At 46.4% G+C, this 21,086-nt stretch overlaps 1 protein-coding gene across 2 annotated transcripts in view; it reads left to right on the top strand.

Moving 5' to 3' along the window:
- The first annotated feature begins 618 nt into the window (after nucleotides 1–618).
- NPTN (neuroplastin) overlaps nucleotides 619–21,086 on the top strand; it is a 129,488-nt gene continuing 109,020 nt past the window's right edge. For both annotated transcript variants that reach the window (XM_044979789.1, XM_044979788.1), the window contains exon 1: nucleotides 619–828. In XM_044979789.1, the coding sequence (XP_044835724.1) occupies nucleotides 741–828 (88 nt within the window). In that variant the 5' untranslated portion in view covers nucleotides 619–740. The remainder of the gene's footprint in view (nucleotides 829–21,086) is intronic.

The following is a 21,086-nucleotide window of genomic DNA, read 5'->3' as shown; positions in this document are numbered from 1 at the left end:
GGGGGGCTGAGCTGGGGAGGGGGTGGGAGTTAGGGGGTGCAGCAGGGATAGGGGGGCTGAGCTAGGGAGGGGGTAGGAGTTAGGGGGTGCGGCAGGGACGGGGGGGCTGAGCTAGGGAGGGGGTGGGAGTTAGGGGGTGCAGCAGGGATGGAGGGCTGAGCTAGGGAGGGGAGGTGGTAGTTAGGGGGTGCGGCAGGGATGGAGGGCTGACCTAGGGAGGGGAGGTGGCAGTTAGGGGGTGCGGCAGGGATGGGGGAGCTGAGCTAGGGAGGGGGTGCGAGTTAGGGGGTGCAGCAGGGACGGGGGGGCTGAGCTGGGGAGGGGGTGGCAGTTAGGGGGTGCGGCAGGGACGGGGGGGCCGAGCTAGGGAGGGGAGGTGGCAGTTAGGGGGTGCGGCAGGGATGGGGGAGTTGAGCTAGGGAGGGGGTGGCAGTTAGGGGGTGCGGCAGGGATGGGGGGACTGAGCTGGGGGGGAGGGGAGGTGGCAGTGAGCGGCTGCACTAGGTTGACCGAGCAGGTTAGGTGCCCGTGCTGTCACGTGACACAGGTCACTCGCCCAGACCGCGTCACGTGAGGAGGCAGCTCTGTGGGCGGAGCTTTGCTCCTTCCCGTTCCGAAGTCTCGCGAGGCTTGGCGCTGCGGTAGGAGGTCGGAGGCAGAAGGACGGAGCCGATCGCTTCTCGTCGTCGCCTCCCCTCCCGCCCCGGGCCGTGTCGCGCTGTGTCTGGCCTGAGAGGAGGATGTCGGGCTCCGGGTCGCTCCCCCTCGCGCTCTGCCTGTTGCTGGCCGCTGCCAGCCTCATCTCGGGTCCCGCCGCAGCGCAGAACGGTGAGTGGGAGGGGAGCGGGGCTGGGGAGCGGGGTATGGGGGAGGGGAGGCTGGGGAGAGGAGGAGCAGGGGGACTGTGGAGCGGAGTAGGCTGAGGGGGAGGCTGGGGAGCGGAGTGGGGGGCCGAGGAGCGGAGCAGGGTACGGGGCTGGGGGGGCTGGGAGAGGAGGAGGAGGAGGCGTAGGGGGGCTGTGGAGCAGAGCAGGGTATGGGGGAGGAGGGGGCGCTGGGGAGTGGAACAGGGCAGGAGGAGGTGGGAGGTCTTGGGAGCAGGGTGGAAGGGGGAGTCTAGGGATCGGAGCAGGGCGTGGGAGGGGGAGGCTGAATTCAGCAGTTACCACTTTAAATACTCTGCCAAGATATAACTATATAATTTAAAAAGTATACTTGTGCTAATAGTTATGTGAAAACATGATGTCTTGAATGAATCGCCCCACTTAAAATCTCTGATGGTCCTTTTGAACCTGTTCTTAATAGCATAACTTGTTCATGCAGTGGAAATATTATTTAAACAGTCAATAGACAGGCCAGTGTCTTCAGATAAATACAGTCTGCAGTGTCAAGAACCATAGCTTTAAATCACAGCTGCTTTCTGAATTTTTGTATCTCAAGGAGCTTCTGAGGCATTTAATGTCCTATGCAGCGTTTGGGGTGCTCCTGGTAAAATGGAATGTCTCTGTCCGCCTACTAAATCTGCATCTGCTGAGCTGCTTTAAATGCTTTATAATGGAATAAAATTGTAGTTTCTTAGCAACCAAAAAGAGATCCTCTGATAGGACCATAAAGAAAAAACTGTTTGTTTTCTCACAGGGTAACGTGTGCTAAATCTAGCATAGCATAACATCTCCCTAGTGTGAGTTTGCAGCTAAGTGCATGACAGTGGCAGTGTAAAGCAGGGCCAAGAGCCTGGGTTAAATGAGTGAAACTCTAACATCTCAAGGAAGGTTATGCAGAGCTTATAAAAATGAATAAGAACATAAGAATGGCCCTATGGGTCAGACCAAAGGTCCATCTAGCCCAGTATCCTGTCTTCTGACAGTGGCCAGTGCCAGGTGCCCCAGAGGGAATGAACAGAACAGTTAATCATCAAGTGATCATCCCCTGTCACTCATGCCCAGCTTCTGGCAAACTGAGGCTAGGGACACCATTCCTGTCCATCCTGGCTAATAGCCATTGATGGACCTATGTGACATGATGAGAATGATGAGATGTGATCCTAAAGCTAGTGCAGGGGTTCCCTAATTGTGGTATGTGAAATTGTTGCAACTGGAACCCTGTAATGGGGTGTTCTGTCCCCCTTAAAGGGGTGAAACCTGGGGCTAGCCAACCCCTGTTCCGTGACCTGATTCTTTAAGGAAACAGGTGTTGAAGGGAGCAGTGGACTGGCATCATCTGTTAATCAGGTAGATACTTCCTTAACATGATAACATCCAGTGGGTAGGTGAGGCTCAGGAGGACAACCTGGAGAGGAGAATTGCAGGGGAGCATTGAGTTAGGAGGGAGGCTCCTTGGGATGGGAACTAGAAGCAGAAGGGAGATTGTGCAAAGTAATGCATGTTGGAAAACATAATCCCAACTATACATACAAAATGATGGGGTCTGAATTAGCTGAATTAGAAAGATCTTTGAGTCATTATGGATAGTTCTCTGAAAACCTCCGCTCAGTGTGCAGCAGCAGCCGTCAGAAAAGCTAACAGAACGTTGGGCGCCATTAGGAAAGATAATAAGACGAAAAAATATTATAATGCTGTTATATAAAGCCATAGTACAACACCCACACCTTGAATACAGTGTGCAGTTCTGGTTGCTCCATCTGAAAAAAGGTATGTTAGAATTGGAAAAGGTACAGAGAAGGGCAGAACACATGATGAGGGTATGGAACATATGAGAAGAGATTAAAAAGATAGGGACTGTTCAGCTTGCAAAAGAGACAGCCAAGGGGGGATATGATAGAGTTCTATACAATCATGAATGGCATGATGAAAGTGAATAAGGAAGTGTTGTTTACTTCTTCATGTAACACAAGAACCGGGGGTCACCTAATGAAATTAATAGGGAGCAGGTTTAAAACAAACAGGAAGTACTTCTCCAGACAGCGCATAGTCAATCTGTGGAACTTGTTGCCTGGGGATGTTGTGAAGGTCAAAAGTATAACTAGGTTAAAAAAAGAAATAGATAAGTTTGTGGAGGATAGGTCCATCAGTGGCAGTTAGCCAGGCTCCGGATGTTCCTAAGCCTCTGACTGCCAGATGCTGTGACTGGACAACAGGGAATACATCACTTGATAATTGCCCTCTTCTGTTCATGCCCTCTGAAGCATCTGGCACCGACCACTGTCAGATGACAGGATAGTGGGCTAGATGGACCATTGGGCTGACCCAGTATGGCTGTTCTTATGTTCTTATTGGTGTGCTGGGGGAGCCTGTCTGAATCACAGCCCAGCTCTAAGGAGGAGGGAGAGGGGCCCAGTATGAGAGTCCAAAGTTCACAGGAGCCTCTAGGATCTAGGGCTGGAGCTTGGACACTGCTGGGCTGGGGAAGCGTATTTGAATCACAGCACAGCTCCATGAAGGAGGGCTGTGCAGTCCTTTTATGAAGGGGGAAGGAGTTCAGTCCAATAACCAGGGCAAGAGAAGACCTGTGGGAAAGACTGTCCCGTGAGGCCAGGGCCTGCAGTGGGACTGACAGAGCTCCCTGGCTCAGAGGGAACTGAAGAGGGTATCTGGGAACCTGAAGCCTTGGAACAAGGGTGAATTGGAGCTGAAGTTTCCTGGTGCCCAGGTAAGAATCAGGGATTCATTATCAATAGAAGTCAGGCCAGATGGCTTCCTGTCAAGGAAAAGGAAAAGATGATTAAACTGTCATAGGGTGGGGCACTCAATTTTGAATTTAACGAAGTAACTTGTGGTTAAGAAGAAGAGAGGACTTTAGTCTGATACCTGACAGAACTTTGGGATTTTTTGATGCCCTTCAGCACTAGGTATCTGTGCAAGCATTTTTTCCCCTGATTGCCATTAAAGACAAGTATCGGACAAACCTCAGTGTAGAACTGGACCTCTGACAAATTTATTAGTATCTCACCTAACATAGCAACTACTGTATATTCTGTGAAGCAAGCACACCCTTCTTATTAATGGCACTTTTAAAATTTTCTCTGAGCTATTCAAAATGTTTAATATTTTTCTTGATTTTAAACTTTGTAAAAAGTAAACAGAGTAAATTTTGGCTCATGTTCAACAATAATCCAGATTAGAATTAAGCAGGAATTTCAAATTTTAATTAGACAAATTAAAAAATCAAGCCATTGATTTAATTTAGCGGCATGTCAAAATATATCAAAACATCATTTGACATATTTCATTGTTTTCTATAATTTGAGTAACATGACCAACATAAATTAATAATTGATGCTTTTTATTCACTGACTAAAAACCCAAGTTGTTTTATGTGATACATGAACCAATAAAGTTTGTGAACAGCTGAGCTGGTGAGATGTATATATCTAGGTGGGTTCTGCACCCAAAAAGTATACAAATGCAGTTGTAAAACATGTAAAAATTAACTAGTATATATTAAGACATAGTTGAAGGTATAAATGCTGTAGGGCTTAAAGGTTTTAGTGCAGAAAGATGGGACTGCAGATCTATGCACCTTTTGAAATATAGATCTAAAAGGAAGGCAATTACTTACTATAAGTAAGGCTAAGATTTTGTCATGCATATTTTTAGTAAAAGTCACAGGCAATAAAGAAAATTCATGGAAGCCAGTGACCTGTCCATGATGTTTACCAAAAATATGCATGACAAAATGGGGAGCTTCAGGCTCCATACACCGCCCAGGGTGGCCTGGCTCGGAGCTACAAGCTTGCATTGGCTTGGAGCTTTGGGGTTTCCCCTCCGCCCATGGCGTCTCTGTGCTCCAGGGAACCCCCGCCGTTTGCGGCGTCTCCATGCTACAGGGCGCCAGCGGGGGGCCGGGAGTTGCGGGGCAGCCCCCAGAAGTTCCCAGGAGCCCCACCATCTGGGAGCTGCAGGGTACCTCTGCCTCTGCCCTGGGTGGGAGCTTGGGCCCCTTGCAGTTCCCAGCTGCCAGGGGTGATGGGGGACCCTGCAACTCCCAGGCACCGGGGCTCAAGTCACGGAGGTCTCTGGAAGTCTTGGATTCCATGACCTCCCTGACAAAATCATAGCCCTAACTATAAGTCACTGGTTTTCAATGTTTTCTTCTGGCTTGCAAAGGTTATTGTTTTTAGCATTTACTTTGCAGAGGAATGCGACTATTATCTTGTCAACATAGGTCAGTTCCGTTGACTTGCCTCCTACGAATTGTTGGTTTAGAATAACTAGTGAAGATCCCTTAACATGCTTATTTGAGAACCTCTGCCAAATAAATAAATGAATGGACACTTGGAGAAGATATGAAATCTTTAACCTATACAGTTTGGAAGTCTGAAAACAGAAGAGATGGCAGTACTGCTGAATCTTATAATGCGGCTAAAATTCCTCCCAAACTTTCAGAACCCATTTAAAATGGATGAAAACTGTAGGCTTTCCTGCAAGACCAAAAATGTGCAAAGCTAGAAGCTAGGATTTTTAAGACAGTCTAAGGGGGGTTAGGTGTCTAATTCAGTGGGGAATAGGCACCTAACTTCCTCAGATCCCTGTAAAAATGCTGGTTGGAATGTGCTGTGGATAAGTCTGACCTCCCTTCTGTCAGAGAAATGCTGTCTGACTCTTGTGGTCTGATTACTTTCCAGGTGTCATCTCTATTGGGTTTATCTGTCTCTCTGTTATGTGTTCTATTTTATGTGAGTGAAGTGAGGGGAGCATTGAGTTAAATGGGCCATGTGTTTGTAGCTGTTATTTCATAGAAATGACAGGCAGGATGTAGAATGATGGGATTGGATATAAATCTGTATAGACTGCATGCAGATCTGCAGCATAAATGTTTGCTTTGTGACAGTGAGTACCAGTCTTCAGATTAGTGAATGTTGACATAAAGCTGGGGTTAGGCTGAAGTGTTTAGCACTGTAGTGCACTGATCATGATTTCTGTTGCTGGCATAAAGGCCTAGCTAGCCAGGCAGTATCAGGAATTAGCATAAAGCAAGTCCTTTTAGTCACAGAACTAGAATCCTAGTTCAGGCATGTGGTGTTTGGATGGAGTAGACCAGGGGTTGGTAACTTTTCAGAAGTGGTGTGCCGAGTCTTCATTTATTCACTCTCATTTAAGGTTTCGTGTGCCAGTGATACATTTTAACGTTTTTAGAAGGTCTATTATATATAACTAAACTATTGTTGTATGTAAAGTAAATAAAATTTTTTAAAAATGTTTAAGCAGCGTCATTTAAAATTAAATTAAAATGCAGATCACCTTGACCGGTGGACAGGACCCGGGCAGTGTGAGTGCCACTGAAAATCAGCTCGCGTGCTGCCTTTGGCACACGTGCCATAGGTTACCTACCCCTGGAGTAGACTAAGATCATTAATTAGAATATTTATTACTTAGCACACACACACCCCAACTTTTCAATTGGAATAAATGATGGTTGTCACAGTATTTAATAGGTTAGAGAGATGCCTTGAGGTTGTGCTCAGTTGCAGGAAATGTAGATAGGTATGTTGAACTCTGTAGTAAGGCTATGTCTACACTGGCAATTAAACGACAAAACTTTTGTCTTTCAGAGGTGTTAGCTCCCTCTCCCTCCGAAAGACAAAAGTTTTGCCATGACAAGCGCCAGTGTGAATAGAGCACTCCTGCCAACAATGCGAACGCCGCTCGTTGGGGGTGGAAGTTTCTTTGTTGGCAGGAGAGCCGACAAACAGTGGCTACACTGCATGACTTTTAGTGGCATGGCAGCTATAGCCTTAATGTCACAGAAGGAAACCGGTTTGTTTCTTAAAGAATGTGCATTGCCACTAATAAAATCAAAGATCGGTGACTTAAAAATGCAACAAAAACAAATCTCTGGACAACTTGAATAGGTTTACTTAAGTATTTTCAGTTTGATAACAACTTGCTTAAAAATGTGACTTTTAAATACAATAAATATTGTATTCATGCCTATCATGCTGAAGGATCCCAAAATGTTTTACGAACTATACCTAGGGATCACACTATCTATTTGAAACCTAGTCACCCCTGTAGTAAAAGGTTACAGTGTTGTTGTGCACTGTGAAACACTGTAAGAGTTTAGGACAGGAAGTTAAAAGTAGCATAGCAGTTGAAATTGAAGAAGACATTGCCACTGTATTTTGATGAAACAACTTTCTCCTCCAAAAATGCTATGGAGTCTTGAATGGCCACAGACAAGCAAATCTCTGCTTTCTGTCTCAGACAAAAGATTGTCATTTATTTGTATGGTGAACTAAAAAAAAAAAATTACCGTGAAATGTCCTCTTTAAATAAATGGGGAATAATAATTTATTATTCCTATAAAGCGCCAATAGAATTTTAAATTATTCAAGTGTTTTTTAAGATTGTGTATGAAGATTCTAAAAACATATCAAATTTGAAGCATTTAGAGAAATTGACATTCTTGTAATTTAAACTTTCATGCTGGGAATACCTGGGAGACACTTGTCAGGTTTTGCAAGACTGAGTGGATGTCTACTCTGCAATGTAAGCTAAGGGTCAGAGGGACTCAAGCCCACTAGTTCAGTGATTGCAAGCCTGAACTTGGTTGTCCACACTAAATATTGACCCTAGGTTTAGAATTTCTGAACCCAGGTCTCTTCCATGCTTGGGCGTTGACACTGCATTACACAGACCTGAGTCAAACCAGCCTATCCTGAGCTTCCTAGTGCCCTCCCCAGCTGTAGCTGCTTTAGCCCTTTGTTTGTGGTGCAGTGTGGGAAAACTTGACTGTCTGCCCCACACCTCGCAGGAAGTTGTCACAGCCTGCCAACATATTCTGCCGTGCTGTCTTTTGGGTCTGCACACACTCAGCAACATGGAAGAGTCACCATTTGAAGAACTTGTCTTGGTTGTTAGAATATGTACAGAGCATCTGTGAGACACTGGTGGATATTTAGATGGTGTTTTATGACCCTACTGAAGGCATCTTTTGGAGAAGGAGGAGTATGCAGACATGGCAAACTTGATGTGGCTGATGCTGCTTGTGACTCCTGGTATAGCTGCTGATACCCCCTATGTAGACCAGCACTTCTGGAGCAGGGCCATAAGCACAGACTTTTGGGATCACATTGTCATGCAAACCTGGGATGACCTGAAGTGGTCCAGAGCTTTCTCAGACAGAAAGCTACATTTCTGGAACCATGTGAGCAGCTTGCCACAGCTCTCCAGCATCATGACATGCATGAAGGCTGCCTTGCCTGCCCAGAAGCAGGGGGCTATAACCATCAGGAAACTGTCTACCCCAGACTACTACTACAAGTCTGTTGCTATCCATTTTGGTGTTAGAAAGACAGCTGTGGGTAAAGTAGTTGCCTCAGAAACCTCTGTCATCAGGCATGTGATTTAACCAGAGGTGGTGGGCATAAACAATATCTCTGAAGTAACTACTAGTTTTGAGAGAATGTGGTTTCCAAACTATGCTGGGGCTGTTTATGGAACTTATGTACCTATAGTTTGCCCTCCTGAAGGCTCATGTGAGTACATAAACTGTGAAGGATACTACTCCATTGATATGCAGGCCCTTGTGGACCATAGAAGCTGACTTACGGATGCCAGCATGGGCTGTACTGGAAAAGTTCATGATGCTAGGGTTTTCCGCTGATTGGGAGTCTACCTCCGTGGTCAGGTTGAGACGCTATTTCCACCAAATGACATTGTCATAAATGGAGTTACTGTCCCCATTGTTATTCTAGGGATCCTGCCTATCCCCTTTTGCCTTGGCTTATGAAGTCATATCCTGATCTCAGGCGGCCTGGCAAACGAAGGCTTAATTACACTCTCAGTAGGTAGAATGGTTGTTGAATGTGTGTTTGGTGCTGTCTGCATTACTGTGGCTTGCTGTATTCTTCACAAGTTTTGTGAAACCAAAGGTGAGCCATTTGCCCCTGAATGCACCTCTGACAGTAATGGATTGCTAAACTGGTACACTCAGCCAGAAAGTTCACCTGTCACTGTCTGGAGCAGGATCTGCCTGGACAACAAATCAGGGATGGTCTGTGCTCTCATATTATGGACTTGCATGGGCCAATGGAAGAGGGAGAGTAGTATGTTTCTGAATGTGTTTTGTATAACAATGTTAACAATAAATGAGGAACTGTCACTGTATGCAGTGAATGGGGGCTTGGGGAGTGATTGCCATGATTTTTATTTATGGATGAGATGGGGGGGGTACACTGTGTCACAACAATTGTGGATTTTCATAATGGATTGATGTAAATAGATGTATTGAGAAATTGTGTTTGGAAACAACTTCCCAGTTGTGCTGTATCCTGTGTTTCTCATTATTATTTAAAATACACATTTAATTCCATTCTAGGTGTGCGTGTGCACATGTGCACAGTCGTCAGAGATTTATGACTTAGTGGTATCTGTAGGGCCAGCTGTGGTGCTCCCTTGAGTGCCACGATCATGCGTCGGTATATCAGGCGCCACCGGCTCTATGCCCTCTCAGTTGCTTCTTACCACCCGTGGTGGTTAATCGGAATGCCTTTTCTTGCATAGCAAGGGCTAGCGGTTTCCACCATCCTTTCTGGTTCACAAGCATAGACATTTTTGAGTCTTCTCTTCTCACCCATGCCAATCCTATCTTTAAATCCCACTGAACGTTGCTCTAAAATTGTTACTCGAATCATGATTGTAGCCCATCTCTACTATTGTAGCCTTGTCCTCATGCCCCTACTGTCCATAGAAAAAAATGTTTTGCATCACTAGATTGGAGTCCATCTCCTCTTCAGATTCATTCATTGTGGTTTCCTTTTGGTTTCTATATCAAATTCAAGTCTTGTCTTTCAAAGCTCACATAGCTTGACTCCTGGGTGTCTCATTGGCAATCTTTTTTTGTTACACCCAAACCACATGTCTGTCTTAACCTCCACTTTGTCTCCTTTCACTTTCTGGGCTTTATTCCTTGTGGTCCCTATGCCTAGAAGCCCCTTGAAGAACCCTCAAAGTGCTTGTGATACTGTCCAAAGCAACCAGTTGCTCATTGTTACAAACCATGTCGTCCTCTTCCCCAACCACACATTTTAACTTGCGTTTCAACTGAAGCTGTTCAGGGCAGGGCCATATCTTATTTGGCTATAAAGTTTCATGTTGTACAAATAACTAAAAAACCTAGGTAATTAGGTAGTTCATTAAAATACACTCAGCTCATCTTTAAAGTTGTACTTTTAAGCTGGAAATAAACTTAAAAAAAAAAAGCTGATTTTAATCAGTCCAAGGATCAGTAATCATAAATCAATGTACGTACACTCTCTTGGATTTAGAAAGCACATACACTAATCTCTTGATGTAGGACCTATACTACGTGACGTTTGCTTTTTAAATATATACTGGATCTGATGGGATGGGAAAAGCAAATTACCCTCTTCCTCACTAAAATAAAGTTGTCCCATATCCAGATATAATGTTTAAAAGCACATTTATATAGTGCTGGTTTTATTAACTTTGATTAATACATATTCCATTACCTGAAGAGCTTACTCTTTAAGAAAGAAAACAAACACAAGAAAAATGGGATAGCATTTTAAGCAAAGGAGAGTGTGGGGTTCATTGCTGACGAGCAGCAGGGGTGCTTGAAGAGAGGAGTTTGGAAGTGGGGAGAGGGCTCTTGGCAGGCAATGGAAGTTTGAGGCTGTTTCAGATATGGGGGAACAACATGACGGAAGGTGCTGTTGAGATGGGAGAAGGAAACTAAATATGGAGTAAAGCAAACATATTGGGAAGAGTGCAAGATGTGGGATGAGGGGCATAGAATTGGGGCAGACAGGTAGAGCTGGGGTGGGCAAACTTTTTGGCCCGAGGGCCACAGCTGCGTATAGAAATTGTATGGTGGGCCATGAATGCTTACAAAATTGGAGATTGGGGTGCAGGGGGGGGAGGTGAGGGCTGGGAGTGTAGGAGGGTGCTTCAGGCTGGGACCGAGGGGTTTGGAGGGAGGGAGGGGGATCAGGGGTGCAGGCTCCAAGCAATGCTTACCTGAAGCAGCTCCTGGAAGCAGCGGCATGTCTCCCTTCTGGCTTCTACGTGGAGGCACAGACAGATGGCTCTATGCTCTTCCCTGTCCGCAGGCGCTGCCCCTGCCGCTCCCATGGGCCACGGTTCCCAGCCAATGGGAGCTGCGGGTGCAGCGTGCAGAGCCTCTTGGCTGCCCCTGCACATAGGAGCCAGAGGGGGGTCATGCCACTGCTTCTTGTAGCCGTGTGGAGTGGGGCAAGCCCCCTACCCCACTCCCTGGCTGGAGCACCAGAGCGGGGCAAGCCCCAGACCCCACTGCCTGGTGGGAACTCAAGGACCATATTAAAATGTCTGGAGGGCCGGATGCCGCCCATGGGCCGTAGTTTGCCCTCCCCTGATGTAGGGCATTGTAGATGAGTATCTTAAATTGGATTAAGATGAGAAGTCAATGGGAAATTCAAGGAAGGGGCTGATTTGATCAGAGGAAGGGGATGGTCATTGTAGTTGCAGTGGTTAGGACAGAAAGAAGAGGCGAAAGGCGGAGGTTAGAGAGTTTTAAATGATCGAGGTGAGAGATATCCACAATGTGAACAAAAGGTATTTTTTAGCAATGATGTGAGTGAGGAAAGAGCAGATTTTGGTGCTATTATAGAAGCAGGATTAGCAGGATTTAGCAAGAAACAGGATTTGGTGGAGGAGGGAAGCCTGATTACATTAAGGGTATGGTCTGGGAGATGGGGAAGACTAGAGGTGTCAATAGAGAAGAGGAAAAAAGCAGAGGGGAGGGACAGGATGGAAACAAATTTTGCTTTTGGGGGAAAAATGGTTTAGAAGGCAGTTGAACATCACGAGTTTGAGGCAGATAGTGATGTGAGATTTTGGCCGAGAGGAGATGTCAAGGTTAGAGAGGTAAACTTAGGAATCATCAGTATCAAGCTTGTATTTCAAATAATGGGAGTAGATGAAGGTGGCTGTGGTGAAATACAAAGAAAGGACCAAGAACAGAATCCTGGGAATGCCAGCTGGTAGGAGGAAGAGTGAGGAGCCAGCTATTAAGGGAGATGGTCAGCAAGGTAAAAGCACAGTTCTGGAAACCAAGAATAGAGAGTGTGGAGGAAAGCAGAGTGTCTAAGGCAGCAAAGAAATTGCAAATTAGGATGAAGTCTTAGATTGTTGGTGTGTCAGAGCAGTTTTAGTGAAATGTAGAGACTTGGAAAACATTCTGATGGGGATCAAGGAGGGCTTGAAAGAGACATTGAGGTAGATCAAGCAGAGGAAGCAAAGGGTAAACAGCACACTACAGGATATTCAGATACAGCAGACTAAATTTGGGACTCCAAATATTTTGACAGAGTTCCTCTAATTTCTATTGGTAAGACTCTTCCATCTGAATTTCTTATAATGGAATGAAATAATGAACATGGAAATTGCAGCTGTACTGTAAACCAGATAGTTACCTATTAAGGCAAAACCACAAAGACAGAATCACAAAAGCAAACATTTAATATTCTTAGCATGATGGATTATGCTATGTTTGTAGAACAGTGTGGTAACTGAAAACTCTTGAATCTGGGATCCATCAGTACAGAGGGTTTACTTGGACGGTTAAACTGTCTTAGGCCTTGTCTACACTACAAGACTATTTTGAATCAACTTAGTTCGAATTTGTGGATTCGACCTTATGAAGTCGAATTTGTGTATCCATACACTAATTCGAATTTCTGAGTCCACATTCACGGGGCCAGCGTCGACTTTGGAAGCGGTGCACTGTGGGAAGCTATCCCACAGTTCCCGCACTCCCCACTGCCCATTGGAATGCTGGGTAGAGCCCCCAATGCCTGCTGGGGGGAAAAATGTGCCGAGGGTGGTTTTGGGTAACTGTCATTATTGAACCGTCACTCCTGCCCTCTCTCCCTGAAAGCGCCGGCGGGAAATCTGTTCGCGCCCTTCTCTTGTCAGTTACAGCGCGTACGCAACAGCACTGCGAGCATGGAGCCCGCTGCGATCATCGCTGCACTTATGGCCGTTGTCAACTCCTCGCACCTTATCGTCCACCTCTTCCACAGTCAGCTGCTGAGAAATCGGGCGAGGAGGCTCCGGCAGCGCGGTGAGGACAGGAATTCACAGAGTGGCGCAGACCTCTCACAAAGCAGGGTACGCCGCGCCGTGGAGATCATGGTGGCAATGGGTCAAGTTCATGGTGTGGAACGGCGATTCTGGGCCCGGGAAACCAGCACGGACTGGTGGGACCGCATAGTGCTGCAGGTCTGGGATGAATCACAGTGGCTGCGAAACTTCAGGATGCGTAAGGGCACTTTCCTTGAACTCTGTGACTTGCTGGCCCCTGCCCTGAAGCGCCAGGACACACGGATGCGAGCAGCCCTGAGTGTGCAGAAGCGAGTGGCCATAGCCCTCTGGAAACTTGCAACGCCAGACAGCTACCGGTCAGTAGCGAACCACTTTGGCGTGGGCAAATCTACCGTGGGGGTTGCTGTGATGCAAGTAGCCCACGCAATCGTTGAGCAACTGCTCTCAAAGGTAGTGACTCTCGGAAACGTCCAGGACATCATAGATGGCTTCGCCGCGATGGGATTCCCAAACTGCGGTGGGGCTATAGATGGGACTCACATCCCTATCCTGGCACCAGCCCACCAGGCCAGCGAGTACATTAACCGAAAGGGCTACTTTTCAATGGTGCTGCAAACACTGGTGGACCATAGGGGACGTTTTACCAACATCTTCGTCGGGTGGGCGGGCAAGGTTCATGACGCGCGTGTGTTCAGGAACTCTGGTCTGTTTAGACGCCTCCAGGCAGGAACTTTCTTCCCGGACCACAAAATAACGGTTGGGGATGTGCAGATGCCTACAGTGATCCTCGGGGACCCAGCCTACCCGCTAATGCCCTGGCTCATGAAGCCCTATACAGGCGCCTTGGACAGTGAGAAGGAACTCTTCAACTACCGGCTGAGCAAGTGCAGAATGGTGGTGGAGTGTGCTTTCGGACGTCTTAAGGGGAGATGGCGGAGCTTACTGACTCGCTCGGACATCAGCGAAAAGAATATCCCCGTAGTTATTGCTGCTTGCTGTGTGCTCCACAATGTCTGTGAGAGCAAGGGCGAGACCTTTTTGGCCGGATGGGCGGTTGAGGCAAATCGCCTGGCTGCTGTTTACGCTCAGCCAGACACCCGTGCCGAAAAACTATCCCAGCGGGAAGCGCTGTGTATCCGGGAGGCTTTGAAAGCAAGTTTCCTCGGAGAGCAGGGTAACCTATGACTCTCCACTTGATTTTAAGAGAAGCTGATCCTGGGCCTGTGTCTCTATGTGAGTGAGATCTGCGGTTACATACCCCGTTCTCCAAGTTTCCCCCACTTCCAAAACGCGTTTTTAAACAAATTAAATGGAACAATTATTTTTAATAAATCTTTCCTTTACTTTGCATTTCTGTTCAGGGTTTGAAACATGGACGCATACTGTGCTGGGTACGGTGTGCACTGATGTACAGACCGCTTGTACAATACAGTACGGACAGCTTCCTGCTCCTACATAGGTCTCTGGGGTGGGGGACGGTTTCAAGTGGTTGTGCACGTAGGGGTGGGTTTGCAGGAAGGGGCGAGTGGTGCCGTCTTTGCATAGGGATTTGGATGCAGGCTCTGGGCTGTGGGTTTGGGCGTAGGAAGGGGTGTGGGGGAAGGGTGAGTATCTGTCCGTGGATGAGGGCTCTTGTTGGGGCTCAGGGCAGCGGAGAGGATCGCGCCTACGGTGGAAGTGCATGGTAAGGGCAGCATGCCTTAACATTAGGGGGTGGCAGGCGCTAGGACCGTAGACAAGCGTACACATCACAGAATGACCCGGGGCAGCATACACCACACAGAGGGACCCTGGTGACTACTGACTGCAGTCTGTGTGTGCCCTGCAGTTGATCCTGCCCCCGATAGTCTGTACCCTGCTAATGTAGGCTATCCCGTGCAATTATAAATCCCCTGCCCCCCCCCCTACATACACAGTCTTCTGACACGAAAGACGTGACGGAAAGAGTGAACAACAGCAAACAGCTTTTATTAATCTACTACATAGTGGGGTGATGAAACTTGGATTTGGAACTGGGTGATTCTGTAAGGGAAGCGCTTCTAAACAGTTATAGCGTCAGAGGTGTGTGGAACATTAGCGCTCAGCTGTGGTGCAGTGACAGTTCTCACGGCCCCTACCGCCCCTCCGTCTTGTAATTTTCGGTGAGGGGGGGACAGGACTTCTTGGCGTTGGAGGGTGGTTGCAGATACAGTGCAGGGGGGGCTCTCACCTCCTGCCTGCGGTCCTGCAGAACATCAACAAGGCGCCGGAGTGTGTCCGTTTGCTCCCTCATTAGCCCAAGCAGCGTTTGAGTCGCCTGATGGTCTTCCTGCCGCCACCTATCCTCCTGTTCGATGTGTGTGCGATGCTGTTGACATAGGCTCTCCCTCCACTGTCTCTGCTCTGCCACCTCGGCTCTGGAACAGGCCATCAGTTCCGCGAACATCTCTTCCCGAGTCTTTTTCTTTCGCCGCCTAATCTGAGCCAGCCTCTGCGAGGGGGATGCCGGGGCAGTCCGGGAAAGAGCAGAAGCTGTGTGATGGGAAACAGTAAATGATTTCCTTGAACAGATACATGTTTGCGAACAGTGAACACAGTCTAGTCAGTTTCTCTGAACAAGACCATACAGGGCACCAAGTCTCACGAGATCTCAGGAAAAGTTCGAGATTTCGGAATACGCTCTCATTGGCGGCGCCATTGCACAGGAGAGCGGACAAGCGGGGAGAGACAGCATAATCCGACTTGCAGACAGTCCTGGTAAGCCTTAAAGTAGATCATGCTTATCAGTTAGTGGATAGCTGTGCTCTCCTGCTAAAGGCAATCTGGAAAGCAGAAAGGCTGAGCCTTTTCCAGCCCCTCCCGCCAGTGCACGGGAAAGATCAATGTCTGCTTGTTCTCTGTGGCCTCCAGCACGTGGCTGTTAAGCGAGGGTCGTTGTTATGCAACCTAATTTTAAACCATTAACAATAGTAACAATACACTAATTGCCCGACTTAGATGCAGCCTGTCCAGACCGACATCACCCTGAGGCGGGTCACTCGCAGTCAGAGAGAGCGGATGCTACTGGAAGCCCTGCACAGACCAGGACCATATGCAGCAATGCTGGTGGAGGCGATGATTCCTCTCTACATTAGGATGTCCTGGCGCGGAAGAGTGTGCTTCCATGGAGCACAGAATAAGGCACCTCTCCCCAGGAACCTCCTGCGGAGGCTTTTCGAGCTGCTCTCTGAGAGCTTTCTTGAACTGTCCCAAGAGGATTATTGTTCAATCCCTATATGTGTGGACCTACTATTTATATAGTTTGACATGTAAAATTTTGTATATAGTATTTCTATTTTTTCTATACCCATTTTTAAAAAAATAAAAGTTTCCATGTTTATAGCACTTACCGCCTGATCCTTCCCCTGATTCTGAGTCCGGGTTAACGGGCGGGGACGGTTGGTAGGGGATCTCTGTGAGGGTGATGAAGAGATCCTGGCTGTCAGGGCAAGCGGTATTGTGTTCGCTGTCGCCTGCGCCGTCCTCCACAAACCCTTCCTCATCTTCCCCATCGGCGAACATCGCCGAGGAACTGTCCAGGTACACTATGCCATCCTCAGAGTCCACGGTCACTGGTGGGGCAGTGGTGGCAGACCCACCGAGAATGGCATGCAGTGCCTCGTAGAAGCGACATGTCTGGGGCTGTGCTCTGGAGCGTCCGTTTGCCGCTCTGACTTTTTGGTAACCTTGTCTCAGGTCCTTGACTTTCACGCGGCACTGCATCGCATCCCGGCTGTATCCTTTCTCTATCATTGCTTTAGAGACCTTCTCGAAGGTCTTTGCATTCCGCTTGTTGGAGCGCAGCTCCGAGAGCAGAGACTCCTCGCCCCACACACCGATCAGATCCAGGACTTCCCGGTCTGTCCATGCTGGGGACCTCTTTCTATTCTTGGATTGGCCGGACTCCTCTGCTGGAGAGCACTGCATCGTTGCAGGTGCTGCGGAGCTCGCCCCGATGTCCAGCCAGGACGTCAGATTCAAAGTGCCCAGACAGGAAAAGGAATTCAAATTTTCCCAGGTCATTTCCTGTGTGGCTGGTCAGAGAATTCAAGCTCGGACTGCTGTCCAGAGCGTCAACAGAGTGGTGCACTGTGGGATAGCTCCCGGAGCTACTAAGTTCGATTAGCATCCACACCTAGCCTAATTCGAGCTAGCCATGTCGAATTTAGCTAGCCTGTCGAGGTGGAGTACCAAATTCGAACTAAAGAGCCCTCTAGTTCGAATTAAATGGCTTCCTGGTGTGGACGGTTGAGCGGTAAGTTCGAATTAACGCTGCTAAATTCGAATTAAAGTCCTAGTGTAGACCAGGCCTCAATCTCTGCAGGAAGTGGATGAGAAGGTCAGAATGGACATGTTGATTTGTTCAGGGCTTGCATCCAGGAAATTGGGTTATTGCGTTCTGTACTGGGTTTCTTGTAATCTCCTTTGCTGTAATTGCAAGGGTGGCTAGCTAGTGAGTTCTCTAGTTCTAAGGAGGATGAACTGTATTAGGTAGAGTTACTTGTTTGACAGGAAAGAGGGACTTTTTGGGATATTTTCAGGTCCCAGAGCAGTTGGGCATGAAAGTCTCATGAAAAGTTAATGGGAGTTAGGTACCCAGCTGCCCTTTGTGCCTTTGAAAATCTTCTCTCCAATATCCTTTAATGGCACCTGATGCAGTAAATTAGAGGTAAGCATTGGTTTGATAAAATGTTGCTACATTTTTACACTTTAAAATGTGACATACAATAACTTTTTTACACACTATGCAGCTTGGCAGCAAATGCAACGTATCAGTTGATAGGTGAGTCTTGTGGTAGCAAACAGAGTTCAGATCTGGGATTGTTTTGGGTTGGTATTGGGGAAAAGAATACAGGTATTTCTCAGGGGCGGTCTAAAGAGACCAGAGACAAGTGGTGCAATTGTGCATGCTCCATTTTTAAAAAGATGGTTAGAAAGAACTTTTATTATTATTAAAGCTTAGTGCTGGTGAACAAGCTTAGTGCTGGTGTTGGAGTGATAGTACTGGAAAGGATAGTTTTATATCCTCAGAACATAGGTAGTAGTAGTACACGGTTCCCTGCACCACACTGCCAAATTGCGAATGTGCTTTTAATTCCCACTAGGAAGGACCTCTTAAGGGTTGGCATGGTTCATTCTTGATGCCTATAGAATGCTTGTCTTTAGAGACTAACCGTGCCAATTATTTCAGTTTGAGTTAGTGTTTCAATGTGGATACCTGTTTGCGTGGAACTTGAGTATGTCTACACAGCCTGCAGAAGTGAGCCTCCATGCCCAGGTCAACAGGCTCGGGTAGTGGAGCTCATGCTAGCCCTCTAAAAATAGCTGTGTAGATAGTGCTCTGAAGCCTATTTCCCTCCTTAGGCTTCAGAGCTTGAGCTGCAAATTCAAAACATTGTCTATTCAGCTATTTTTAAAGCCCCAGTGCAAGTCTTGCTTCCCCTATCGGTTGACCTGGGATTGGAGGCTTGCTTCCGTGGGCTGTGTAGACATACCCAAGGAAACCACCAGCTAATTTTATGCAGGCCTAAGAAGAGTCATCAGATGGCAAACGTTTTCAGTTGCCACTAAATTGGGCTAGATTTGAACATCTGAAGCCAAAAAGGCTCCATATCTCATTAGTATTACTAATGGCTCTGAGCTGTTTTACTTAATGGCTCACTCCCACCAATGCACCTGTAATGGAAGGCTTCAACAAAATTGAGACAGCGGCTAATCAGGGCACTGCTTGTTTTAGTAAACAAAATTTGAAACAAAATTAAAACTAGAAAAGTAAATATGGGATCATATGACTTGTGGTGCAAGAATTTTTAATTACAGATTTATCTTAGTTATAAACTAGCAATCATATCTTGGGGGCTTAATGTACAAATAGTCATATGCTAATTATGCTTTAAGTCATTCTGAACCTAGTCCCGTCTCTTCCCCTCCCCCCCCATTTGCATTAAGGTCTCGGATTTGACCTGTGACATTAAGGTCATGTATCTAATTTCTAGCACTCATCTTAATTACTCTGGACAAGTCTGTTTCCTTGGATTTCCCCAATTAAAATACATTTTACAGACATCCAGATTAGGACTTCAGATGTTTCAGATGAAATTTCAACTGAGGTACTGTTGTTAATGTCTGTAGAAGTTCTTCATATTTCTTATAAGAACAAATGCCTGTAAAAGATCACATGATAAATATCTAACATCTTGATTTTTACATTACACCTTTGTGGGGTTTGGTGGCAGCAGTCTTTAGTTTCTAACCATTTCTCTTGCTTGATTCTCCTGCTTTCACACACTTCTTTTAAATTACTCTTCCTTTAATATTGCTTTTATCAAACTTCGCTTCTGATATTTATGCTTTTTGTTTTTATTTATGCTTAGATGACTTTTTCCAGCTGCTGTTGTTTTTTTAATATATTTTTTTAAAATGTTGGGGCTCTTTCTGTTCTGGACATGGCTTTACAACCCTCTTTTCATTGCACTCCATCTTGCCTTCACCTTTTTCTTTATAGTCTGGTGCTATAATCTCTCCCTCTGCTCTTTCAGAAATATTTGAACTTTGTTCCACCTCCCTTTCTGCTGACTGTTCTATAACCTGCAATGAGGGATTGGGTACTGAATGGAACAATTGTGAGAATGTTATGGTGTTGTAAAAACTTCACTCCCTAACCTACTGCCACATATTTTCTATTAGACATTCCTGTACCCACTTCTTTCTACAAGCCAGGATGTTTGCTGTCTGAGATGGGCTTTGTTACCATGAAGCTTTATTACTTGCATTTTGGTCTTTCACAGCCTCTATATAGTATCCAGTGGGCCTATTTGACAAGAATAAATATGGCACCACTGATGCAGGCAGGGTACACTGTACTCTGTGATTCTGCAAGTGTGGAATTCACCACAGTGTTGTGCTCTATAGTCTAACCTTTCATTTATAAAACTTTCTGGTCCCTTGTGGTTTTGAAAATAACCTTGGAAATATGAATGGAGTGTAAAGCGATGCAATGGTCTCTTCTTGGATCAGCAGACAGTCTGACTTAACTACTTTGAGGTGTGAACTGTCACATTTGCTCAACTCAGTGTAAAGACAATACAAACTTGAATTTAATATTGAACTAAATAACAACTGTCATGATGATTCACTTTCATATTTAATCCCTTTTTTAGCTGAAAAGAAGTTGCTGCAGTGTTTCTAATTTGCCCCACCAGAGTGCTACATAATATATGGCCGGTTTGCTCCTTTGTAAATGAGGCCTCGTGTACAATACATTGCATATCTTCAGTTCCTCTTGGACCCAGAATTATGCAGAATTAAACTTCTTCCCTTCTGGCGGGGGATGTGTAGAAACTCAGGCTGTCAGGAGCAAACATGAGAAGTAGCCTCAGCGGAGATCCTCGGACACTGATATGAGACTGCTTGCTGTTTCCGCTCTAAATGTTCTCTTACCTCCTTCCTCATGTTTCTTAACCCCTTGCTTTATCTTCAGAGATACAAGTGTGTTTACATAGCGAGATAACTAAATGTCATAGTTCTTCTTAGAGTGCTGGTCCCTATGTGTATTCCACATGTTGGTATGCATGTGTGCCTTGTACTTGAGTCCAGAAGTTCTAAAAAGCAGTGTCTGTTGGCCTGCGAATGCCCAGTAGGTGTCCTCATGCTCCCGACCAACGTCATAAGAGGGCCAACACCTCTCCAGTTCCTTCTTACCGCTGCATGACCTGAGTTGGAATCCTGCGTCCTCAGATTGCTCCAGCTTTTTTGATAGAATCTATAAATCTGTAAATACCCTTTATACATCTACACCTTGTATTAGTGTATTTAGAGTTTTATAGTATTGTTAGTGTATCTTGTTTTCTCCTGCTGGGGACTTCCTCCCTGTGGTCTGGGACTATGCCCAGGGTCCTGAAGTCCAGGAACTGTCTCTCTTGCCCTCACAACTTCTCTGTCCGTGGTGATCACCAATGCTGCCTCTACTGCTTGGGTGAGATGCATATCTCTGCAAAGTGCTGTACTGGTCATTCATTTCCACCAAAGCTCACAAAGCTTTGCCTAAGGAAAACACCTGAT

The sequence above is a fragment of the Mauremys mutica genome, chromosome 11 (genome assembly GCF_020497125.1).
Source record: "Mauremys mutica isolate MM-2020 ecotype Southern chromosome 11, ASM2049712v1, whole genome shotgun sequence".
Taxonomy (NCBI): domain Eukaryota; kingdom Metazoa; phylum Chordata; order Testudines; family Geoemydidae; genus Mauremys; species Mauremys mutica.
Note: the sequence above shows the minus strand (reverse complement) of the source record. Positions and strands in the feature narration are given on the sequence as shown.